Source organism: Bos grunniens, chromosome 1 (genome assembly GCF_055505025.1).
Source record: "Bos grunniens cultivar Pamir isolate PY7600 chromosome 1, Bosgru_T2T1.0, whole genome shotgun sequence".
NCBI classification, from domain to species: domain Eukaryota; kingdom Metazoa; phylum Chordata; class Mammalia; order Artiodactyla; family Bovidae; genus Bos; species Bos grunniens.
The window spans coordinates 86,534,682-86,558,217 of record NC_141165.1 but is presented as its reverse complement, the minus strand read 5'-3'; the positions used below and the strand labels follow the sequence as shown (position 1 = coordinate 86,558,217).

The 23,536-nt window shown below is 50.9% G+C and overlaps 2 protein-coding genes across 2 annotated transcripts in view; both read right to left on the bottom strand.

The window, feature by feature from the left end:
- The window catches only part of TFRC (transferrin receptor), a 149,169-nt gene extending 128,596 nt beyond the window's left edge, over positions 1 to 20,573 (bottom strand). Inside the window, exon 1 of the mRNA XM_086401087.1 lies at positions 20,442 to 20,573. The gene's annotated coding sequence lies outside the window, so the exon portion shown is untranslated. The remainder of the gene's footprint in view (positions 1 to 20,441) is intronic.
- ZDHHC19 (zDHHC palmitoyltransferase 19) lies at positions 10,482 to 23,133 on the bottom strand. Its single transcript, XM_086401105.1, has 8 exons — positions 22,988 to 23,133; positions 22,552 to 22,673; positions 21,866 to 22,005; positions 20,911 to 21,083; positions 20,442 to 20,547; positions 11,804 to 11,889; positions 11,256 to 11,460; positions 10,482 to 10,703 (listed from the first exon to the last, which is right to left on the bottom strand). Exons 1-8 carry the CDS (start codon positions 23,131 to 23,133, stop codon positions 10,584 to 10,586), a joined length of 1,098 nt encoding a protein of 365 aa, XP_086257231.1. The 3' UTR covers positions 10,482 to 10,583.
- Positions 23,134 to 23,536: the final 403 nt, after the last annotated feature.

The window sequence follows — 23,536 nt, the reverse complement described above, 5'->3', positions numbered from 1 at the left end:
GGAGAATCCCAGGGACGGGGGAGCCTGGTGGGCTGCCGTCTATGGGGTCGCACAGAGTCGGACACGACTGAAGCGACTTAGCAGCAGCAGCAGCAGCCTCCTGCCAGTTGGTGGCTTCCTGACAGAGGCTATTCTCTAGTTGCGGTGTGCGGGCTTCTTATTGCAGTGGCTTCTCTTGCTGCAGAGCACAGGCTCTAGGCATGTTGTCTTCAGTAGCTGGGGCTCATGGACTTAGTTGCCCCTCGGCATATAGGATCTTCCTGAACCAAGGATCCAACCCGTGTCCCTGCATTGCAAGGTGAATTCTTAACCACCAAACCACCAAGTCCTGTATTGTTCCAATTTTTAATGCTGCTGAAGTGAGCACAATGTTTATTAATATACAAAGTCCCCTGGGGAAGGCACATGTAGGCTGTTCCAGCATACTTTAAGAGACCCCAAGGTAACACACAGCAGCCCTGAGTCCATACCCCAGGCAGGGTGCAGCAACTGTGGGCAGGGGGAAACTTCTGCCTGGGGGAGTTGCCAGCCACCTGGAGAACCAGGACCAGGGCCCTCCATGCCCCAGGCGGGCAGTCAGAGGGGCACAGGGAACAAGGAGACATCCTGGGAGTCCCAACTGCAGGCCACTGTCAGAGTACATGCCTCCTGCCAGTCGGTGCCTGAGGACCAAGTGCCAGGATGGCAGAGACCAGGCAAGGGGACGAGGGCAGATGTGGCCTTATTAAGCTCAGGTCTCTTGAGCTGTGTGGGCAGGCAGGGCCTGATTCCATGAGCTCACAGTGACCCGTCCCAGTGAGGAGTTAAGAGTGTGGGGACTTCAAAAACAAGCCAATTAAGTGGTGCACAGGGCCTGCATATAACAGCCCTGTGACTGTGCTCTGCGCCATCAGTTTAAAGCACTTTCACATGCTTTTCTTGGTACGTCACCCTATGAGGCAGTCAGGACAACTCCAGGACTGTTACTCCACAGATGTGGAAATCAGGGTTCAGAGAGGCTGAGATGTGAACTCTCAAGACAGTAAAAAAGGGAAGGCAATGTGGGATATTTACTGGCGCCTCTTATGTTTCCATATCTGACCTCATCTAACCTCCGGGATGGTGCTAGAGGTATGAGCTAGAAGCCAAATAAGCAAAGTTAAGAATCCTACCCAATAGAAAGATGGTAATGACGACTCTACATGCAAGACATCAAAAGAGACACAGATACAGAGAACAGACTTTGGACTCTGTGGGAGAAGGCGAGGGTGGGATGATTTGAGAGAATAGCATTGAAACACGTATAATTACCATATGTGAAATAGATGACCAGTCCAAATTTGATGCATGAAACAGGGCACTCAAAGCTGGTGCATCAACCCAGAGGGATGGGATGAGGAGGGAGATGGGAGGGGGGTTTGGGACAGGGGGACACTTGTACACCTGTGGTTGATTCATGTCAATGTATGGCAAAAACCACCACAATATTATAAAGAAATTAGCCTCCAATTAAAATTAAAAAAAAAAAGAATCCTACCCAAGATGTGGCAGGTTTGAATTTGTTAATTACAGGCAGCCCCCAACTTTATCTAAGTGTGGTCAAGAGATATTCTCCCAGTGAAATAGGGCTTTTAAGGTATTTAGGTACTCAGGCTAGTCTAAGGAGGGCCAGTTAACCCACAATACTACAGAATTCTTGAACATGTATAGTGAACACTAGAAAAACATTACTGTAACACCAGTAATTGAAACAGAAAAGCAATAGCATTTGATTTAAAAAAACAAACAAACAATTATTCTTTATCTTGAATGGTTGTCTGAAAATCTGAGGCCAGATAGAAAAATGGACATAATTTCCCCTGCCCTCCTATTTTAGAACTTAAAGAAAAAGAAGAAAAAACCAGGACTCAATGGACATGAACCTGAGCAAACTCCGTGAGATTGTGAAGGACAGGGAGGCCTGGCTTACCACAGTCCATGGGGTCACAAAGAGTTGGACACAACTGAGCGACTGAACAACAACATGTGGGAGTGGGGCAGGGAGCACGCAGCAGCCCGTGGGGAGCAGGCTGGAGCGAAAAGGACAGAGTCAGCTGACCCAGTAAGGATGTTATGAAAGGAAGAAGTAGGTGCCCGGGAGCTAGCTCCACGGGAAGGGGCCGGCGGGACGGCCAGAGACCCTGAATTCTCTTCTGCTCAACAGGCTGCTTCCCACGGGAACCAGACGTCCGGCCTCCATAGAAGGATGACAGAGAATCTGCCGACTGCTGGGGAGCCAGTGATTCAGAGGCCTGAGAACAAAGCGCAAGAGCAGTTCTGTTTTCTAGGAAAGAGGAATGTGTTTCCAATGGGTAGAACCAGAAGTGGATTTAAACGCCTGCCTCCACATACAAAAGTCTGGAAGTAGGGGCAGGAGCGGCGTCTAGCAGCAGCTGGATAACCCCTTCTGTCCTGGGAAGTGCGGCCCAAGGCTCTGGCTACTCTCAGCTCTGAGGCTGAGGCAGCAGGTCCCAGTCTCGGAGCCACACTCACCAGCTGTGCGACCCAGCAGGCGTGTCACTTCTCTGAGCCTCACCTCCTCCTGCCCAGGCAATAAACTTGCCCCTCAGGCCACTTCAGAGAAGAACACCTACACACAGAGAAGAACAACTCACACACAGAGTCAGGCATACAGCGGCAGGGGCGCAGACAACATGTATTCAACACATGTCACCTCCCATCCTGGCTGGCTCCCTCACTTCCTTCCCAGCCTACTTTGATCCAAGTCATGAGGCTGCAACTCAAGGGTTGTTGTTCAGTTGCTCAGTCGTGTACAACTCTTTGCGACCCCATGGACTACAGCTTGCCGGGCTTCCCTGTCCTTCACTATCTCCTAGAGTTTGCTCAAACTCATGTCCATTGAGTCGATGATGCCATCCAACCATCTGATCCTCTGGTTGCCCCCTTCCCCTTCTGCCTTCAATCTTTCCCAGCAACTGAAGGGTGGAAGAGGTCTTTCATGATTCAAAGCGGATATAAAGGGATAAGAGGCGTGATTCTAATTTGAGATCAGAGGCTGACAGCAGATCAGGCTGTGGAGGCCACCACCTCCCATTCATGGAGCCCTGCAGCAAACGGGTTTGCAGTGGGCATGCACCCAGCTCCCGGGTCAAAGCAGAGCAGCCGGCCAAGCCAATGAAAGCGTCTATTGCCCCCTAGTCCCCAGTGTTCTCAGGTATCGTCAGAGCTGGAAAGAGCTCTGATTCCACATTCTCATTGGTTCCACATTCTCATTGCACAGATGAGGGAACAGGTCCAGAGACGGGAAGGGCTTTTCCCAGTCACACAGCCCAGCAGAGGAAGTGCTGGGCTTAGGAATCAGATGTGTCAAAACCCAGACTGGCAGCCAGAATCCCCTTTGTTAGGAAACACTTGCTCATTTACCACAAGTATCTGATGAATTTGCTTCCAGTCTTTTAAAAATACATCTGCGCTCAGTTGCTAAGTCATGTCCGACTCTTTGCAACACCATGGACTATAGCTGGCCAGGTTCCTCTGTCCATGGGATTTCCCAGGCAAGAATACAGGAGTGGGTTGCCATTTTCTTCTTCGGGGATCTTTCCGATGCAGGGATAAACCCTGCATCTCCGGCATTGGGAGGCAGGTTCTTTACCACTGAGCCACCAGGAAAGCTCCTTTTAAAAATATATAAACACAATTTAAGATTATATTTAAATATAGCATGATATACAATAGTATACTTTTAAATTAAATTATACATGAACACATTTAAAAAAAAATGAATTTCATTGCCTCCTGGGTATGCTGTGATTATTCAGTGTTTATTGAATGAATGGATGGATTTTTATCTCCACTATCCCAGCCCAAGCCTCAGCCTTCTTATCAGCTTCTTCCTGAATGACAGGAATAGGCCTTCAATTGGTCCCCTCCTCTGGATACCCCTTCACCCAGAGCCCTTCCTCCCTGTACCCACCCAGTCCTACCATGGCCTCCACAGAAGGGCCCCCAGGGGGCAAGGAGGGCAAATGAGGCTGCTCAGAGAAGTCCCCTAATCCTGCTCCTCTCACCATCAAGGCTGACCTTGGGACACCCTTTGGACTAGTCTTGGGACAGGTCTGGGACTCCAGACACCCTCTCCCCTGGATCCACCCCCCAGCGCCCCCAGCTGCTCCTTCACACTAATGGTGCTCCTCTCACTCAACAGCTGGGTCTGCCTTTGCTTTTACTCTTCTTTCCCCCTGGTACTGGGACTCAGAAAGACCTTGAGCCTCTGGTGGGACTTCAGGGGAATAATTCAATCATAGACAATTAGGGCTAGGGACTTCCCTGGTGGCCCAGTGGCTACGAATCTGTGCTCCCAGTGCAGGGGAGCAGATCAATCCCAGGTTTGATCCCTTATCAGGGAACTAGATCCCACGTGCCGCAACTGAGAGTTCCCACTGTGCCGCAACTAGAGATCCCACATGCTGCAACTAAGACCTGGTACAAACAAATTTTTTAAAAAGAAAATAAAATTAAGGCTAGTTTGATAGGGGAACCCTTTCATAATGTACACAGATAACAAATCATCATGTTGTATACTTTAAAAGTCTTACACTTTTACTTGTCAATTATGCCCCAATAAAACATTAAAATAATATTAAGGCCAGAGCCTGGGAAACTGGCAGGACCTGAGAAGACAGAGGCTCAGCCAGGCCCAGCACTGCTGAGGCCAGGGAAGGAGTGAGTTCTCCACAGTGGGGCACACCCCAGGCATAGGACCTGGGAGATACCCTGACAGGAGGTGAGAGAGTCATGGGCAGAGTATCCCTGACTAGGAGGAGAGTCCAGAGTGTGTCTGACCCCCCAGATCAAGGGTAGAGAGAGCTCAAGAATGAGTGTGTGGCCAGCAGGGGAAAGGCAGCTGCAGACAGACGGGCGGCGCCTTCCCTCCCTGAGACGGCTGTGCGCCGCCCCCCGGGGAGCACCCTGGGGGCCTGGCTGTGACCAGAGGCCCTCTGGCTGGAGCTGGTGCTGAGGAGCTCCGGGTGAGACAGGACGGTGAGCCTGGAAGGGCGTGGACCCTCCACCAAGCCCCAGGGCCCAGTGCCCGAGACCCCACTGAGCATAAACCGGGTGGGACGGAAACCAAACAAACTGCTCCTTTAAAGCCACCTGAAATTCATGTTTCAGGAATGTTTGATTTGGGGCTTCTCGTTCCTGCAGCAGGATATTTAAACAAAACAAATCTTTAAAAGCTTCAACTCCAAAGCTCAGAGCCCTCTGTGTGCCTACTTCTGGTCTCCGCTTCAGGAACAAACCTCCTTTACTTTTTGGTCTGGATTGTATCCAAGGCAGATGGAGCCCCTGGACCAAGGCAGAGGCAGCACACGTCGCTGCCAAGGGTTCAAACAACCAGACTTTTTGGCCTTCCAGAGGCTTCCTCGCCAGGGGCTCAGTGAGGCTGGCAGTTGGGGGTGCCAGCTAGGAGCAGAAAGGGCCGCATCCCTGCCCCAAACCCAAATCTGGCCAGTTATTCCCTAGGGAAGAAACTTGGTGGGGAAGAGAGCGAGCTGAGAAGTCATCCAGGGAACATGAACCAGGCTGGGTCTGTCTGAGATTGAAAGAGAGGTGGCCCATCCTCAGTCCTGGCCACTTCCAAATGATCCAAACCCAGAGCCTGCAGAACCAGCAGAGGAAGTAGAGACAGAGGGCCGGAGGCAGGTGAGGGTTACTCCTGCCAGGCTCCCCAAGCCCAGGCCTAGCCCTCACAAGGCTCCCTTTACTGTAGCCCCACACCTGCGGGGCTGTGGCGGGTGTGAAGAAGTGAAAGTTCAGCGCGTCTTTCAAGCACTGGAGGCAGCCGGGCTTCTGCAGATGCTGTAACAGCGGTGACGATGAGAGGCCAGCGGCTTTTCTGTGGCCTTATCACTAGGAAGCACAGGGCCTGCCTTCCAACCCCACTCTCCTGCTGTCCCATCCTGGCATCGCACTGCCTGGCCAGGCAAAGAGCAGGCGGGAGTGTTCTTTCCATGCTGTGTCTGCAGGGGCTGCAGAACAGATACCTAGGGACAACTGGGCAGAAGACTTTCCAGCCCAGATAGGGTCCTGCCCAGGGATCGGTACTCCTGTTTGGTGACCTAATGCTCCCCCGTTCCCCCGACTAGGGGACAGAGGAGGTTCAGGCGAAGGACCCTAATGGGTCATCGAAAAAGCCCTGCCTAGGGCCCAGTCTGCCTCGGGGCTTGTACCCAGACCGAGGACACTCGTGCCTAGCCACTAAGTCAAAGACTCCCAGGAGGGCAGGGCAGGAATAGCCCCAGGGATCCTCCAGAAAGCTCTATCCTTGTAGACAGGAGAGGGAGGCCCAAGGACTGTCCAGGGTCACGCCCACAAAAGTAACTGCAGCATCTTCTCCACAAATCATTTTGAGGATTAAATGAGATAATATAAGCCAAGCACTAAGCCTTCGGTTAGCATCGAACTGATAGTTATCACTGTCGTCACTTTTGTGATTTTTGCCTGTGGGAGCCAAGTTATTATACCAGACCTCCAGAAGATGAGTGCCCTTCCTGTTTACAGTCCAGGCCTCTGACCCACGGGGAGTGGTGGGAAGCAGGAGACAGGGACCCAGTCTTGCCTGGCCTCTACTTAGCTCTATCATCCCAGGACAAGCCCTGCTGAGCCTCTCTCCCAGTGCCAGTGTCTTGGTTTTCTTTTCACTGAGAAATAAGCTGGATATTCAGTGTGGGGATATCCCTCCTAGTGTGGGAATCTCCAATTTCTGCAGCAAAACAGTCCCAGAAGCAGCAGAAGCAGCTGAAGCAGCTGGGGGAGCATGTACCTGGCTTGGAAGAGGAAGCCCCGGTCAGAGACAAAGGTGCCCTGTGCAGGCCCTGTCTCTGGCCTGGCCCAGAGTTCTAGAGGTTTCCATACCCAGGCCCAAGGGCTTCCAAGAATCACATTTGAAAATTATTACTTGAAAGCCGTCAGACAGTTTGCTTTCTGTTCCCAGAAGCAGTCGTCCAAGAAAGGTGGTGAGGGGTGGAGAGAGACAGGCAGAGTCATTGTAGGGAGCGCGTGCAAGACAGTGAAAGGAGGAAGAGGGCAGAGAGAGAGGACACAGAGTGGAAAGGTGAGAGGAGGTGAGGCAGAGACAGACACGGAGTGGAAAGGTGAGAGGAGGTGAGGCGGAGACAGACACGGAGTGACAGACCAGGGGGCTACAGGGAGAGCCAGCGGGGGCGGCGGGCGGCAGCTCTGAGCGAGGCCGGGGGAATAGCGTTTAGAGGACTACCGCCTTGACTTCCTTCAACCCAAGACACCCCCTGGCCTCGAAATAGATGTAACAAGTGCTTTCTTAACAGGAAACCCCTCAGCCTGCGGGAGAGCACAGCCGTTGGGGGTGGGGGTGGGGTGATCTTGCTGTTCCCTTGAACATGCTCAGCCCACACCTCCATTCCCCTTTGGCTGGGGGATACAAACATGCCTTGACTTTCTGTAACACAAGACCACAAACCTCCTCTCCCGACACGCTTCTCTTTTGCTGCCTGACCACCAGGAAACCCACACCCAACGGCAGCCCCAGTGTTGGTATCCCCAAGGCCCCAGCAGGTCATAAAGTCCTAACTCAGGCATCACCTGGACCCTATTGTTGGGATGATTGCTACCCTGATTAAGCACCTCCCACGTGCCAGCGCCAGGGTCAAGCTCTCCACATGCACTGCACAATGAACCCTCACAAAGGCACAACAGCAGCAATGATTCATCCCATCATAGGTGGGCCGCCCAGCTTCAGAGCCCATGCCTTAGCCACTACTCTGAACTGAAATAAAGTAAAACTGCCTAGGAAGCACAGTGTCATGACAAAGACTAAATAAGGAGCTTTGGCCCCGCCACTTAGCAGCTGTGTGACCTCGGGGAAGTGATTTGTTTGCTCAATCAGTTCTAGTTTCTTCAAGTCCACGGTGAGAATAACAACTCCAGAGGGTTGTTGTGAGGATTAAAGGAGATCATGTGAACCAGCTCGCCCAGGTCCTGGCCCAGTGAGGCTCAGTAAAGGCTTGTTTCCCAGGACAGGTCTGGCAAACCGTCAGCCCAGCCCCTTCCCTCCACTGCGCTCCGTGTGCAGGAACTGGAAGAGGATGTGGGCATGGCTGGAGAGTCACCTGGGTGCCCAGGAGCCCAGGAGGCTCAGCCAGCAAGGGGCACGCTCTCTGGGAGGTATGAGGACTCTGGCTCCCCAATTCCAGGCTTCGGCCACCTCCTCTGCCCTGTCTCTCCCTGCCCTGCCTCACCCTCAGCCACTGGCAGGGCCCCCTTGGGTGGGGTGGGCAGGGCAGGGCGAAGGCAAGGCAGCAGGGTATCATTATCGCTCCCAGCAGAACTGGAGTCAGAGTTAGGCCTGCCTTCTTATCCTGTCCCCAGGCCCTGCGCTGACATGTCCTGCTGTCTTTGTGGGACTGCCCAAGTCCCTCCTCCTCCAAGGTGGTGCCCGGAGCAGGAACAGGAGAGGCAGCCCAAGAAACGAACACGTTTGGACACTGAGTCATCCCATCCCTTCTCTCTCTAGTGAAAATGTGTGAGATTGAGGGTGCAGGGGCACCTGGATGAAGTAACCCCTAAAGCCCTTCCAGCTCTAACGAGTTAGGACTCTGACCACTGTGAGCTAGCCATGATGGTCCTCCCTGTTTACAGACAAGGGCCCCGAGGCCAAGCAGGGGAAAGAGGCTCACTCCCATAGCACCCTAGTTGGTAGCAGAGCTGAGTGACACCCAGGTCTCCCAACTGCTGGCCCAGGGCTCTTCCCACCCCACATGCCCTGACCTTCTAGAAGGTCATGGAGGAAAGGTGTAAAGCTGAAAAAGGGGTGTCTACTTCCAGGCTCCCCCTCCTTCCTTTTGTTCTAGGAGTGGCCTGGGGACCCCACAGAGTGGCTCCAGACATGTGGGCAGCTGACAGCCCTGCAGGGGTGGGGGTCACTCCTTGGTTCCTGTCCAAGGGGCGGTAGGGACTGCAGGGCTTCTGGGCTGTGTGTGGAGAGCTGGCCCTGTTTTCAATCCTGATAACACCCCTCCCCATATCAGTGGGCCAAAGACTGCGAGGGGTGTGTCTGGGAGTCAAGGGCAGGCTCAGCAGAAATGTGGAGAAGGCAGGAAGGGAAGGTGGGCATAGTTCAATGGAAGCCCCCAGCCTGGCAGGAAAGAATTTTTGAGGGTGCCCAAGGCTTGGGGGAGAGAATGTAAGGGAATCAGAAGAAGGGGTGAGCCAGCTCCATGAACACCCCCCATCCAGGCCTTGGCCCAGGTTCCTGAATCCTCTTCCTCTCTGGTGGAGGCTAGGACCACCCTGAGGACTCCCATCTGGGAGGAGGACTGAGAGCCTCTCCTCACTGCTCAGCAGCCTGGGCAGAGCTGTGCTCTCAAAACGCATACAAACAAGCCCCTCACACAGATCTGTGAGTCACATACACCCCTGGGGTCCAGGGCTCAAAGAGTCTCATGTCCTCGTCCCCACACATGCGACCATGCATTGTGGGCTTTCCAGACAGGGATGGCTGCTTCAGCTTTACTTGTAAACATGGCCCCTGAGGATTTTTAATGTGGCCGCTGAGGCCTTTTACAACAAGGTTAAAACGGGGCTGCCTTTTTGTAAGGTGGAGAGTACCTTGCATCCCTCCCCAGAACCTAAGGTTAATTCTGAAAGCTGAGAAAACAAGGGGGTTTAGGACAGGGGAGACCCTGGGACCAAGGCAAATGGGGTGAGATAGAACTGGAGTCTCTGGGTTGAAGGAAGCTGGCCAGGAGCCCAAGAGCTAGAGCCAGAGGGGTGGGTGAGGCTGGGCCTGGGGCGGAGGAAGAGGGAAGGGCAGCCTCAAAGAGGACCCAGCTTAGGGAGAACTGGAGCCAAGTCCTGTATCATCACTCACCTCCCCAGGCTGGGCCCCCAACACACAAACAGGCATGCACACACAAGCGCATACCTTCACGGGGCCCTGGGATGCTCATCCAACTCTTCCCTCGCATCTTCACCACACCCCCTTCACCTGGATACACGGGTGGTAGGAAGCAGCGTGGTTAGTGCCCATCCTGAGGGTAACAGAGAACCCTCTCACCCCTTTACCTCCCGAGAAGAGGCAGGGGGAGGGCCCACTCCCAATCGGAGGGCCAGCCCAGCCCTCACAGTAGGCTCCAGCGTGCCGGCTGAATCAGGTCCAGCTTGGCGAATTCCCAGGCGACGGGCGCCCCCTGCAGTCAGACAGGGGTGCAACAGGGCAGAGGCTGGGACTTGGGCGGACACTCCTGCATCGCTGCGTTTTCTCTTCCATCATCTTCAGCCTTCTCTGTGGTTGCTATAGTTGCCCCATTTGAAGGATGACAGCAATGTTGGGTGTCTTGCCCAAGGTCGCAGAGCCAGTCAGTACTGGACCTCGGCTCTTCCCTCCGGGGGGCTTTGTCCCAGCCCTTCAGAGCCCGCCCCCTTCACACTCCCTCGCACCTAGGACAGAGTGCAGCAGGCAGTTGTAAAACGTAGGCAAAGGGTATTTAATGCGCTTGGGGTCTCAGTACTCCCGCCAGGGAAGAGGGCAAGGGCAGGCGGCAGGGCACAGGGTCTTCCCGAGAGGCTCAAGAGGTGAGGTTCGGGTGCAGGGACTCCTGGCATCTCCCGGGGCGAAAGGGCAAGAAGTAGACGGAGCCTCGTCTGGGGTCCTCCCGCAGACGGGGCAGCACTGGGCTGGCGTGGAGCTGAGCAGAGTCGGGGGTATGAGGGCTGTCCTCGAGCCCCGCCCCACAGCCCACCCACTGCGGAGCAAGACACTGCCCAGGCCACCGCAAAAGGAGGGGGCGGCAGGGTCCCTAGGGGGCTGTGGGTTACCCACCCCCACTTCTTCCCTAATGCTCCGCTTCCACATGATTCATAGACCCGGTTTCACAGTAAAAGGTGCCTTTAAATAATGGAATCCCACACCACCAGCCCCCACAATGGTAAACCACTGGACTAGTCTCAATTCTCTTGAAGAGCTGAGGCCCAGAAAGGATAAGTGACTGGCCCAAGGCCACCCAGCAAGTGAGTGGTTTGGCCTTTTCCTTTGGGAGTCCAGGGACCCCTGGGGTATTCTGGAGGTCTGTGACTCTACTGCCAACACTCTTCAGGCCTAAAATCCCCCTCCCTCCAGCTGAGTGTTCCAGCTTCAGGGCCAGCCCAACACCGGGGGGGGGGGGGGGGGGGGTGCTTCTCCCCACACCCACAATCTGCAGACGCCCTCTCCCAACACCCACGCACACACACAAACTCACCTCCTGGAGGACTGCAGCCTCACCGCTCCCTGGGGGACCCTTCCCTGGTTTGTAGAGACCCGGAGGTTGAGGCTGGGGGACAGACCCAGGCTCAGGGAAGGCGGGGGGACTGAGCACGGAGGTGCACGTTGGGAAGCGCGGGGTCTGTATGGGCACCCAGTCAGACCCCACCACTCTCTGCAGCCAGACAGCTTCGGCCATATACCTGGGGAGCGACAAGCCAGATGCAGGTGGTCATGGCCTCCTGGCCTGGTCCCTCTCAGTCTGGGGGGCACACAGCCTGGGCCTGGCCCTGCAGGGAGCTGGCACCTGTCTTCTCCAGGCTGCAGTGCCCCTTTTAACCCCTCTTCTTGGGGCCAGAACCCACAGAGGCAAGGAAGGGGAGGTTTCAGGGGCTCCCACTAGGCCCTGGAGAAAACTCCGAAAGAAGAGGAACAGTGAGCATATGGGGCCAGGAGCTATGCTAAGGGGCCAGGGGAAACCATCCAGCTTCACCCCACCCCAACAGCCCCAGGGGCCACCACCAGGCCTCTGCTTTGCCAACTCACTTGGGTCCCAGCGGTGCACAAATTGTTAAATACCAGTTGCTGGCACAGCCGTGGTCGAAGGGGTTGTATCCCTGCAGGTATCGGCACTGGAGTGGGTGAGGACAGGAAGAAGAGCTCAGATCCAGCAGGACGGGGCAGGCCACCCATACCAGCCCTCCGAGTGCTGGTCAGCTCAGCCCAGCCTGGGGCTGCGGCCAGACTCCAAGGACAAAGGAGCCGGAGGGTCAAGTAAAGCGTCCCACAACCCACTGGTGAGTAGCTCTGGCACCACACCCGCATCTCCTGCCTGCACAGGGGTCCTCCCCCATCACCTGTAGCCACTTTTGCAGTCTCCTGCCCTTCTGTCTCCCCTGGCCACACTTCCTTCTGCTACTCCTTCCAGATACACTTTTGGATCTTCCTTTTGCTGTTAAACTGCTCCAAAGACAGTTCCATCCTTGCTCCTTCAACTTCTCTACTTTCCCACATCTCATTTTTTGCTTTTTTTCCCCTAAAATTGTGCCTTCACTGAATTTCACTATCTGAAAGGGTGGTTTATTAATCCAGACTGCTCCCTTTTACAGATGGGGATACTGAGGCACCAGATGGCTAAGTAACACAGCCAAGATCTCCTTGCTGGGATGTTGTGGAACTGTGATTTGAATTTATGCAGTCTGGCTCCAGAGCCCTTGTGATATAAGCAAGTGGCCCAGCAGAAGTTGGAGGTAAAAACGGAATGAAGTTGAGGTGTTTGAAGAATGCCTGAAATTGGGTTCTGGTATTGGGAAAGAGGGCTTCCCAGGTGTCACTAGTGGTAAAGAACCTGCCTGCCAATGCAGGAGACGTAAGAGACTCAGGTTTGATCCCTGGGTCAGGAAGATCCTGTGGAGGAGAAAACGGCAATCCACTCCAGTATTCTTGCCTGGAGAATCCCATGAACAGAGGAGCCTGGCGGGCTACAGTCCATAGTGTCACACAGAGTGGCACATGACTGAAGTGACTTAGCACACATGCACAGTGGAAAAGAGCCCTGTCTGGTGAATCAGGGTGCAGACCACATTTAGGTTTCTAAAGGTTGGAGATCATGGATTGAGACAGCCCCATCTGAGCAGCGGAGGGAGGGCAGGCCTATGGCCTGACTTGGGCTGTAAGAACCACAGGATGTGGGAAGGGAGAATGCTGCCCAGGAGAGGCTGAAATGAGGGACTGAGGCTAGAGAGAGAAGACATGAAGACCACAGGGGGCTGATGAGTAAGGGCTGTGCAGAGGAGTCACACATGAGCTGAGAACCAAAAATGGGTGGGGTGGGGTGATTAAGTCTTGACTGGAAAGATGGGAAACGGTGCGTAAAGAGGTCGCCTCTGTCCTTTCAGCTGTCTCAGTGTCTCCACCTACTCCCCCTCAGTGATGCAGCCAACTACAGGCTTCCTAAAACAGGTTTTAATAAAAAACTATTGCCAAGTGGAAGGAATCCCATGGTAAGGGATGTTCACTTTACCACTCCGAGTAAACACAGTACTGAAAGTCCAAGGTAATGCAGGAAAAGAAAAAGAAATAAACCCATACATTGTGGAAAGGAAGAAATGAATCATGACATGATTTTCTATGTAAAATCAACAAAAAAGCTATTAGAACTAATAAATGAGTCTAGAAAAATTGTAAGACTCCAGACTAATACACAAAAATCCATTGTATTTTCTTATAGTAATAAACAAATGGAGGGATTTCCCTTGGTCCAGTGGCTAAGACTCTGCTTTCCCAATGCAGGGGGCCCAGGTTCAATGCCTTGTCAGGGAACTAGATCCCACATGCCCAAACTAAGAGTTTGCATGTCGATACTAAAGATCCCATATGCTGCAGCTAAGGCCCAGTATAGCTTAATTAATTATTTTAAAATACAAATAAAAAAATAAATAAATAAAATAAAATACAAATGAAAATGAAATTTTAAAAATTATAACACAAAAAATGAAATGTTTAGAAAAAGGTCTAACACAATGGAGTCAAGATCTATATGCTAAAAATTGACACTAATGAAATAAATCAAAGAAGCTCTAAATAAATGGAGAGATATACCATGTTCATGGATTCAAAAACTCAGTATTATTAAAATGTCAGTTTTCAAAACTGATCTATAGGTTCAAACAAAAGACAAATGAAAATCCCAGCAAATGCTCTTATAGAAATCGACAACTTGATTCTAAAATTTATATAAATTTAGGTAAGATAAGTCAAGGTAACTAGAATAACCAACAAAACTTTGTAAAATAACAAAATAGGAGAACGCACATTGTATGATTTCAAGACAATATAAAGCTGCTAAGCAAGACAGGTGGTATTGATTTAAAAAAAAAAAAAGACTCCAGAAATACATCTTCACCTGTATAGTCCATTGTTTTTTGACAGATATTCAAAGGCAACTCAATGGAAGGATAATCTTTTCCAAAAATGGTGCTGAAATAACCCATAAGCAAAAAAAAAAAATCTTGACCCATACCTTATATCATATACACAATTTAACCTCAAATGAATCACAGTCCTAAATATAAAACCTAAAACTATAAAATATCTAGAATAAAATATATAAGAAAATCTTTGTGACTTTGGGTTGGGCAAAGATTTCTTAGTTACATACCAAAAGCACAATCCATAAAAGAAAATACTGCTAACATAATTCATCAAAACTTAAAACTTCTGATCTTTGGAAGATACTGTTGAGAAAATGAGATGACAAGCCACAGATGTGGAGAAAATATTTGCAAAACACATATCTGAATCTTGAATATAGAAATCGTGAAGTGAAAGTCACTCAGTCAAGTCCAATTCTTTGTGACCCCATGGACTATACAGTCCATGGAGTTCCACAGGCCAGAATACTGGAGTAGGTAACCATTCCCTTCTCCAGGGAATCTTCCCAACCCAGGGACTAAACCCAGGTTTCCCACATTGCAGGCGGATTCTTTATCACCTGAGCCATAGAAATCTTAACACTCAATATTAAGAAGGCAAACCAACTTTTAATGGTCAAATGACTGGAAAAGAATTTTAATCAAAGATATAATGGTGGCAGGACTTCCTTAGTGGTCCAGGGCTAAGACTCTGAGCTCCCAGTGCAGAGGGCCCTACCAACATTACAAAGACTCATCCCTGGTCAGGGAACTGGATCCCACATGCCACAACCAAGAGTTCGAATGCCGTGCAGCTAAAAGATCCCACAAGCCAAAAGGAAGATCAAATATCTCACAAACCGCAGTTAAGACCCGGCACAGTTACATAAATAAATACTTTTTTAAAAAGATAAACTGATGACAAACAAGAACATGAAAAGATGTTCAAAGTCATTAGTCATTAGGAAAATGCAAATTAAAACCACAATGAGATATCACTATACATTTCTTAGATCAGCTTAATTTTTTTAAAAATGACAATGCCAAATGTTAATGATTCAGAGCAACTGGAATTCCTATACATTGCTTACGGAAATTGAAGTGGTACAGCCATTTTGGAAGACAATTTGGCAGTTTCTTATAAAATTAGACATACAGTTACTATATGACACAGCAACACCACTCTTAAGTACATATCCCTTCCCCCAAAAAATGAAAACTTGTATTCACATGCCTGTACACCAACATTTATAATGGCCTCATTTCAGTTCACTTCAGTCACTCAGTCATGTCTGACTCTTTGTGACCCCATGGACTGCAGCACGCCAGGCCTCCCTGTCCATTATCAACTCCTGGAGTTTACTCAAACTCATGTCCATTGAGTCAGTGATGCCATCCAACCATCTCATCCTCTGTCATCCCTTTCTCCTCCCGCCTTCAGTCTTTCCCAGCATCAGGGTCTTTTCCAATGAGTCAGTTCTTTGCATCAGGTGGCCAAAGTATTGGAGTTTCAGCTTCAGCATCAATCTTTCCAATGAATATTCAGGACTGATTTCCTTTAGGGTGGACTGGTTGGATCTCCTTGCAGTCCAAGGGACTCTCAAGAGTCTTCTCCAACACCACAGTTCAAAAGCATCACTTCTTCGGCACTCAGCTTTCTTTATAGTCCAACTCTCATCCATACATAACTGCTGAAAAAACCACAGCTTTGACTAGACAGACCTTTGTTGGCAAAGTAATGTCTCTGCTTTTTAATATGCTGTCTAGGTTTGTCATAACTTTTCTTCCAAGGAGCCAGCGTCTTTTAATTTCATGGCTGCAGTCACCATCTGCAGTGATTTTGGAGCCCCCCAAAATAAAGTACGTCACTGTTTCCACTGTTTCCCCACCTATTTGCCATGAAGTGATGGGACCAGATGCCATGATCTTAGTTTTCTGAATGTTGAGTTTTAAGCCAACTTTTTCACTCTCCTCTTTCACTTTCATCAAGAGGCTCTTTAGTTCTTCACTTTCTGCCATAAGGGTGGTGTCATCTGCATATGTGAGGCTATTGATATTTCTCCCGGCAATCTTAACTCCAGCTTGTGCTTCATCCAACCTAGCGTTTCTCACGATGTACTCTGCATACAAGTTAAATAAGCAGGGTGACAGTATACCGCCTTGACATACTCCTTTTCCTATTTGGAACCAGTCTGTTGTTCCACATCCAGTTCTAACTGTTGCTTCTTGACCTGCATACAGATTTCTCAGGAGGCAGGTAAGGTGGTGTGGTATTCTCACCTCTTTAAGAATTTTCCATAGTTTGTTGTGATCCACACAGTCAAAGGCCTTGGCATAGTCAATAAAGCAGAAGTAGATGTTTTTCTGCAACTCTCGTGCTTTTTCGATGATCCAACAGATGTTGGCAATTTGATCTCTGGTTCCTCTGCCTTTTCTAAATCCAGCTTGAACATCTGGAAGTTCATGGTTCATGTACTGTTGAAGCCTGGTTTGGAGAATTTTGAGCATTACTTTGCTAGCATGTGAGATGAGTGCAATCGTGTGGTAGTTTGAACATTCTTTGGCATTGCCTTTCTTTGGGACTGGAATAAAAACTGACCTTTTCCAGTCCTGTGGCCACTGCTAAGTTTTCCAAATTTGCTGGTATATTGAGTGCAGCACTTTCACAGCATCATCTTTCAGGTTTTAAAATAGCTCAACTGGAATTTTATCACCTCCACTAGCTTTGTTTGTAGTGATGCTTCCTAAGGCCCACTTGACTTTGCATTCCAAGATATCTGGCTCTAGGTGAGTGATCACACCACCATGGTTATCTGAGTAATGAAGATCTTTTTTGTACAGTTCTTCTGTGTATTCTTGCCACCTCTTCTTAATATCTTCTGCTTCTGTTAGGTCCATACCATTTCTGTCTCTGATTGTGCCTGAAATGTTCCCTTGGTATCTCTGATTTTCTTGAAGAGATCTCTAGTCTCTCCCATTCTATTGTCTTCCTTTATTTCTTTGCATTGGTCACTGAGAAAGGCTTATCTCTCCTTGCTATTCTATGGAACTCTGCATTCAAATTGGTATATCTTTCCTTTTCTCCTTTGCCTTTTCCTTCTCTTCTTTTCTCAGCCATTTGTAAGGCCTTCTCAGACAATCATTTTGCCTTTTTGGATTTTTCTTGAGGATGGTCTTGATACCTGCCTCCGGTACAATGTCACAAACCTCCATCCATAGTTCTTCAGGCACTCTATCTCTCAGATCTAATCCCTTGAATCTATTTGTCACTTCCACTGTATAATTGTAAGGGATTTGATTTAGGTCATACCTGAACGGTCTAGTGGTTTCTTCAATTTAAGTCTGAATTTAGCAATAAGGAGTTCATGATCTGAGCCACAGTCAGCTCCCAGTCTTGTTTTTGCTAACTATATAGAGCTCTATCGGAGAAGGTGATGGCACCCCACTCCAGTACTCTTGCCTGGAAAATCTCACGGACAGAGGAGCCTGGTAGGCTGCAGTCCATGGGGTCACTAGGAGTCGGACACAACTGAGCGACTTCACTTTCACTTTTCACTTTCATGCATTGGAGAAGGAAATGGCAACCCACTCCAGTGTTCTTGCCTGGAGAATCCCAAGGACGGCGGAGCCTGGTGGGCTGCCATCTCTGGGGTCGCAGAGAGTCGGACATGACTGAAGTGACTTAGCAGACTTAGCATAGAGCTGTATATTGTCACCCTGCTTATTTAACTTATATGCAGAGTACATCATGAGAAACGCTGGGCTGGATGAAGCACAAGCTGGAATTAAGATTACCGGGAGAAACATCTATAACCTCACATATGCAGATGACACCACCCTTATGGCAGAAAGTGAAGAACTAAAGAGCCTCTTGATGAAAGTGAAAGAGGAGAGTGAAAAAGTTGGCTTAAAACTCAACATTCAGAAAACTAAGATCATGGCATCTGGTCCCATCACTTCATGGCAAATAGGTGGGGAAACAGTGGAAACAGTGACGTACTTTATTTTGGGGGGCTCCAAAATCACTGCAGATGGTGACTGCAGCCATGAAATTAAAAGACGCTGGCTCCTTGGAAGAAAAGTTATGACAAACCTAGACAGCATATTAAAAAGCAGAGACATTACTTTGCCAACAAAGGTCTGTCTAGTCAAAGCTGTGGTTTTTTCAGCAGTTATGTATGGATGAGAGTTGGACTATAAAGAAAGCTGAGTGCCGAAGAAGTGATGCTTTTGAACTGTGGTGTTGGAGAAGACTCTTGAGAGTCCCTTGGACTGCAAGGAGATCCAACCAGTCCACCCTAAAGGAAATCAGTCCTGAATATTCATTGGAAAGATTGATGCTGAAGCTGAAACTCCAATACTTTGGCCACCTGATGCAAAGAACTGACTCATTGGAAAAGACCCTGATGCTGGGAAAGACTGAAGGCGGGAGGAGAAAGGGATGACAGAGGATGAGATGGTTGGATGGCATCACTGACTCAATGGACATGAGTTTGAGTAAACTCCAGGAGTTGGTGATGGACAGAGAGGCCTGGCGTGCTGCAGTTCATGGGATCGCAAAGAGTTGGACACGACTGGGCAACTGAACTGAACTGAATGAGGATAATGGCGACCTCCATTAAAAGGTCCCATGCATGCACTGCTGCACTGAGTGCCCCCGACCCTGCAGCAGGCCACCGCTGACCCATGCCTCTGCCGGAGACTCCTGGACACTCACGGGCAAGTCTGGGTCAGTCTCTTGTGGGGTCACTGCTCCTTTCTCCTGGGTCCTGGTATGCACAAGGTTTTGTCTGTGTTCTCCAAGAGTTGTTTCCCCAGTCCTGTGTAAGTTCTGGCAGCTCTATGCTGGGGTTAATTGCAACTCCTCCAGGAGGGCTTATGCCATACCCAGATCTACTGTACTCAGAGCCCCTGTGCTTGTGGCAGGCCACTGCTGACCCGTACCTCAGCAGGAGACACTCAAACACAGTTCTGGCTCAGCCTCTGTGAGGTCTCTGGGTCCTGGTGCGCACAAGGTTTGTTTGAGCCCTCCAAGTGTCTCTGGTGAGTATGGGGTTTGATTCTATACGTGATTTTGCCCCTCCTACCATCTTGCTGGGGCTTCTCCTTTGCCCTTGGACATGGGGTATCTTTTTTTGGTGAGATCCAACATTCTCCTGTTCTGCCTCATTTATAATCACCAAAACCCAAAAACAATGCAGATATCCTTCAACTGGCACAAATGAGTAAACAAGCTGTGACACACCTGTATGATGAAATACTACACAAATAAAGAGAAGGAAACTCCTGATACGGGAAACAACCTGGATGAATCTCAAATGGATTATGCTGAGTAAATGAAACCAGACTCAGAAGGCTATGATTATATGAAATTCTGAAAATGGAGAAACTGTTGGGCTAGAAAACAATTCTGTAATTGCCAGGGGCTGCAAGTTGGGAGAGAAATGGACTACAAAAGTCCATGAGGGAATTTGGGGAGTGAGGGGAGGGTGGATGGAGCTATTCTAAATCTTGGTTATGGCAGTGATTACAGAACTGTATGTTTGTCAAAACTCATACAACTGTGCACTAAAAAGGGTGAATTTTACTGTGTGTAAAGAAAAAAGTCCTATCAAGGTTTCCAAGTTTCCACTGCACCAAGATTAAAGTATCTATCTGACTTCTTTGCCTTTTAAATCTGGTCAATCCCAGGCAGATCACTTGATTGCGCAATGCACACCTGCTGCGATTAGAAGTGTTCCCTCATCCTCCTACCAACATTCCACAGACTTTTAGGCTTCCGTGGTTTTTTGCAATCTTTGCCCCTCACAGCAATGCCTCGCCTTCTGCCGTCCAAAACCGCTAAGTGGCACGTCCAACTCCACACCGCGGTCCTCACTGAACTCTCAGTGCTCTGAGTTTGTGCTACACAATGTCGGCAGACCCCTCTCAGCGCGTTCGCTGGTGTCCGGTGAGTTACTCTGATTTCCGGTTCCTTGTCAACACACGCGCAGGATACAGCCTTACTCGCTTCCACGCCCATGGCTCAAAATAATGCGCACGCGGCCTAGCACTCACTAGTGCACCTTCCACGCAAGAAGAGCGACTACCGAGCTCCGGAAGGAGGTGAGATCTGAGCTGAATCTGCGTCTGGAAGGGCTCACGAGGCACCTTCGAGAGAGCTCAGGCCATCAAAGATCAGGGCGAAGGAGAAAGCGCAAGGTGCGGAAGCCCGGGAGGGGTGACCACCCACAGCCCAATACCATCATGGCGCCCCGCTCGTCCTCACGTACCTTGCCCTCGTAGGAGCGCTCCGCCGCGCTCACCGACATGGCCTGGATCAGCAGCAACAGGAAGAGGGGCACCAGGAAGCCGGCGGCGGGTACAGCAACCAAGATGCTGCACAGCAGCTAAGGAGCAGCGCCTCCGGGCAGACCTCCTTGGCCCCGCCCCTCGCCTAACCCCGCCCACATCAAGCCCCGCCCACCCGCTCCCTGCTTACCCTGCTGCCTTGGGCCCGTGCCACCTCTAGCATTCTCCATCCTTGACTCTGCTTTCTCACCCCTTCGCAGTTCCTCCTATCCCCACCCATCTCTCTGACCCTACCTACCCTCACCTCGTCCCAAACCGGTCCTCTCAGGCGGCTTCACCGTCTAACCCTGCTCACCATTAGCTCTGCCCGCCCCGTGACCCCGCCCCCTCTGTTGACAGCTCCTCGCACCCTCACTGTTTGGTCGTGGGTCCCCACAGCCCAGCGGATACGCGATGGCCTTGTCCATGGAGAAGGATAGGTGGGTCGTGCGCACCAGGAATATCAGGCAGGTGACCAGCATGGCCCCCGAGTACAGGCATAAGGACAGGACAAGCAGCATGAAGAAGCGGAAGTTGCGGTGACCGATGCAGTTATTGACCCACTTGCAGTGGTGGTCAAAGTCCTAGGCAAGAGGGAGAAGGCTCAGGCCTTGATCCAGGCTCCATCGCCCCCAAATCTTATGCGCTCCCTCTAAACCACCTGCCCTTGACCTCACGAATTGGCTCCCATTCCTAGGGAGAATCTGAGCCTCAAAGTCCTTAACCCTGCTGGCATTCCCCCAGTTAGAGCACCGCAGGGCTCACAGAGCTGCACGTCATGTCAAGAGGCTTTGGAGACAGGACCTGCCTGGTCTTCTCTGGGATAAATCCTGGTGTAACTTCAGACAGGACGTAGAATATCTCTCGGCATCTGTTTTCTCATCCACTGGGTGAGCCTAATAATAACACCCTTGCCCAGACAGTCTCCCAGGGTTGTAAGGACCAGTTAAGACAGCACATTGCTGAACTGTTGCAGACTGTGCACTCAGAACCCAGGAGACCAGGAGACCCTTGGCCTAGACATTCAGAAGAGGCAGGATGTTCCCCTGGCTGGTCCTGCAGCTTGCCAAGGGCATTTGGACATCCAGTGTCATTGAGCCCTGGGAAGAACAGCAGTGTCTGACCAGGCCCAGCATAGATGTGGATGCCCCTCTACAGTGTCAGAACCAGTGAAGGAAGGGGCCAGCCTCCCGGAAAAGAGGCAGTGACCTGCCTGAGTGATCAAGAGTGGCTAGGAATTACTGCCACCTTTGGTCTTTAGCAGTCCCAGAAGTAGTTTCACACCCACCACCGGCCCCCATGTGAGTAGGCCTCCTGGTCCCAGACAGGTGCCGGGAGAGTAGGTGGGCAGGAGAGGGGCACTTACCTCCACGCAGATGTTGCACCAGGGACAGTGGTAGGTCCGGGGCGGGCGGTGGAAGCAGCACTTTTGGCACCACTGCAGGCGGAAGGCCCTGTGGTTCACCCATACCACGTGTACCATCAGGGGGCCCTGTTCATTGGATCCTGGCATGGGAAAAGGATTGAGCAGCAGCTGGAGGCCCTTCCATCAGTCTGCTGCAGCAAAAGGGTGGAGGCGGGCAGCCCCACGGCATCCCTGGGCTCAGGAAGCATGGAGACCAGGTGGCAGGGGAATCCTTAGTCCCCACTGAGCAAGCTGGCCAAGCTTAGAGAGGCTGGCAGTCACAGGGAAAGTGGGTTTCCAGCCCGAGGAGTTCTTTGTGAACTCAGGCCTTCGGTACTGTGACCGATGCTTTACGGAATTTGTGTGGTAGGGAGGAGGAAGAGAAAACTCAGTGGTTGTGAAGAGCTGGCTTCTCTCCCAGGAAACTTCTGCCCTGGCCCCACCCTCCAAGGAAACTGGAAAACCTCCAAGATTCTGTTTTTTTCACACCTCCATGGTTCAAGAAATGAAATGGCAGATGCGGGGCCTGAACAAATGAGGACGTAGGGTGAAGGAGCCCTGAGGCCCCAGTGGTGGTGGGGGGAGATGGGAGGAGCACTTTAGGGATCACCCCTGCAGGCAGGCGCCCCAGGGGGCCAATATCTCACCTTGATGCAAGATGCCCGGGTCTGAGAAGTTGAGTGAAATGAGACTGAAGAAGGTGAGGATAAAGAGGAGGCCTGTGATGACGGGAAAGGCCCATTCCCCATTCTGGGCCAGCCACCTGCAACTGAAACAAGAGCAGGACTCAGCCCTGAAGCTCCAGTTCATCTAGTCAGCACCCACAGACCATAAACCCTGCTCTAAATATCCAGGCTTGTGACAGATCCATAGAGACTCCACCAGTCACCCTGTATTACCAACCACCTGCAGCTCCCAAATGCACCAAGCCCTCTATACCTCTAATAGCATTCAGTTCCCTTTGCCTAGAACATCCGGCCCTCCTGACCCCTCTTCTGCACTCCCCCTGCCTCCGTACTATCATTATCTGCTTTCCTTTCTGTTGCTCTGTAAGAAACCTGATAGCTTGTGTGGGAGACTTACGGAAATGCGAAGAAGAGGCCACTGAAAATGACCAGCAGCACCACGTTGAAGGCGGCAAATAAGCTTGGGAGGACCCAGGGGAGCGGGACCTGAGGTGGGGGGTGGGGCTCCTTCATGAGCGGCATGGCATCCTTCAAGAGCGGCATGGCTGGACCTCCCGTGTCCCCAGAGGAGACGAGAGTCACCAGGCTCCCTTCCCACTGCTGGGTCCGGGAGCCCCATGGCCACAGCAGCCTTGGAAGCCACAGCCCAGTGTAGAAGGAAAGGAGTCCCAGTGTGACATCACAGAGGCTGAGGAGAACGGGGCTAGCGGCTCTCCAGCACAACTGTCTGCAGCCTGACAACAAACCACATACCTGCTTCTGCTGCGGACTGAGGGGTCCTTTCCCTGGCAGATTGGCTTCAAGACCACGTGCGATTAGAGAAACGTGGGGAGAAGATGGGTGATGCTGCTCACCCTTTCAGGATCAGTGCTCATCAGAGGAAACAGTGTTCATCGTTCTATCTCCATCTGTTCCTTTTTTGTTATTACAAAATCGCACTTTGGGA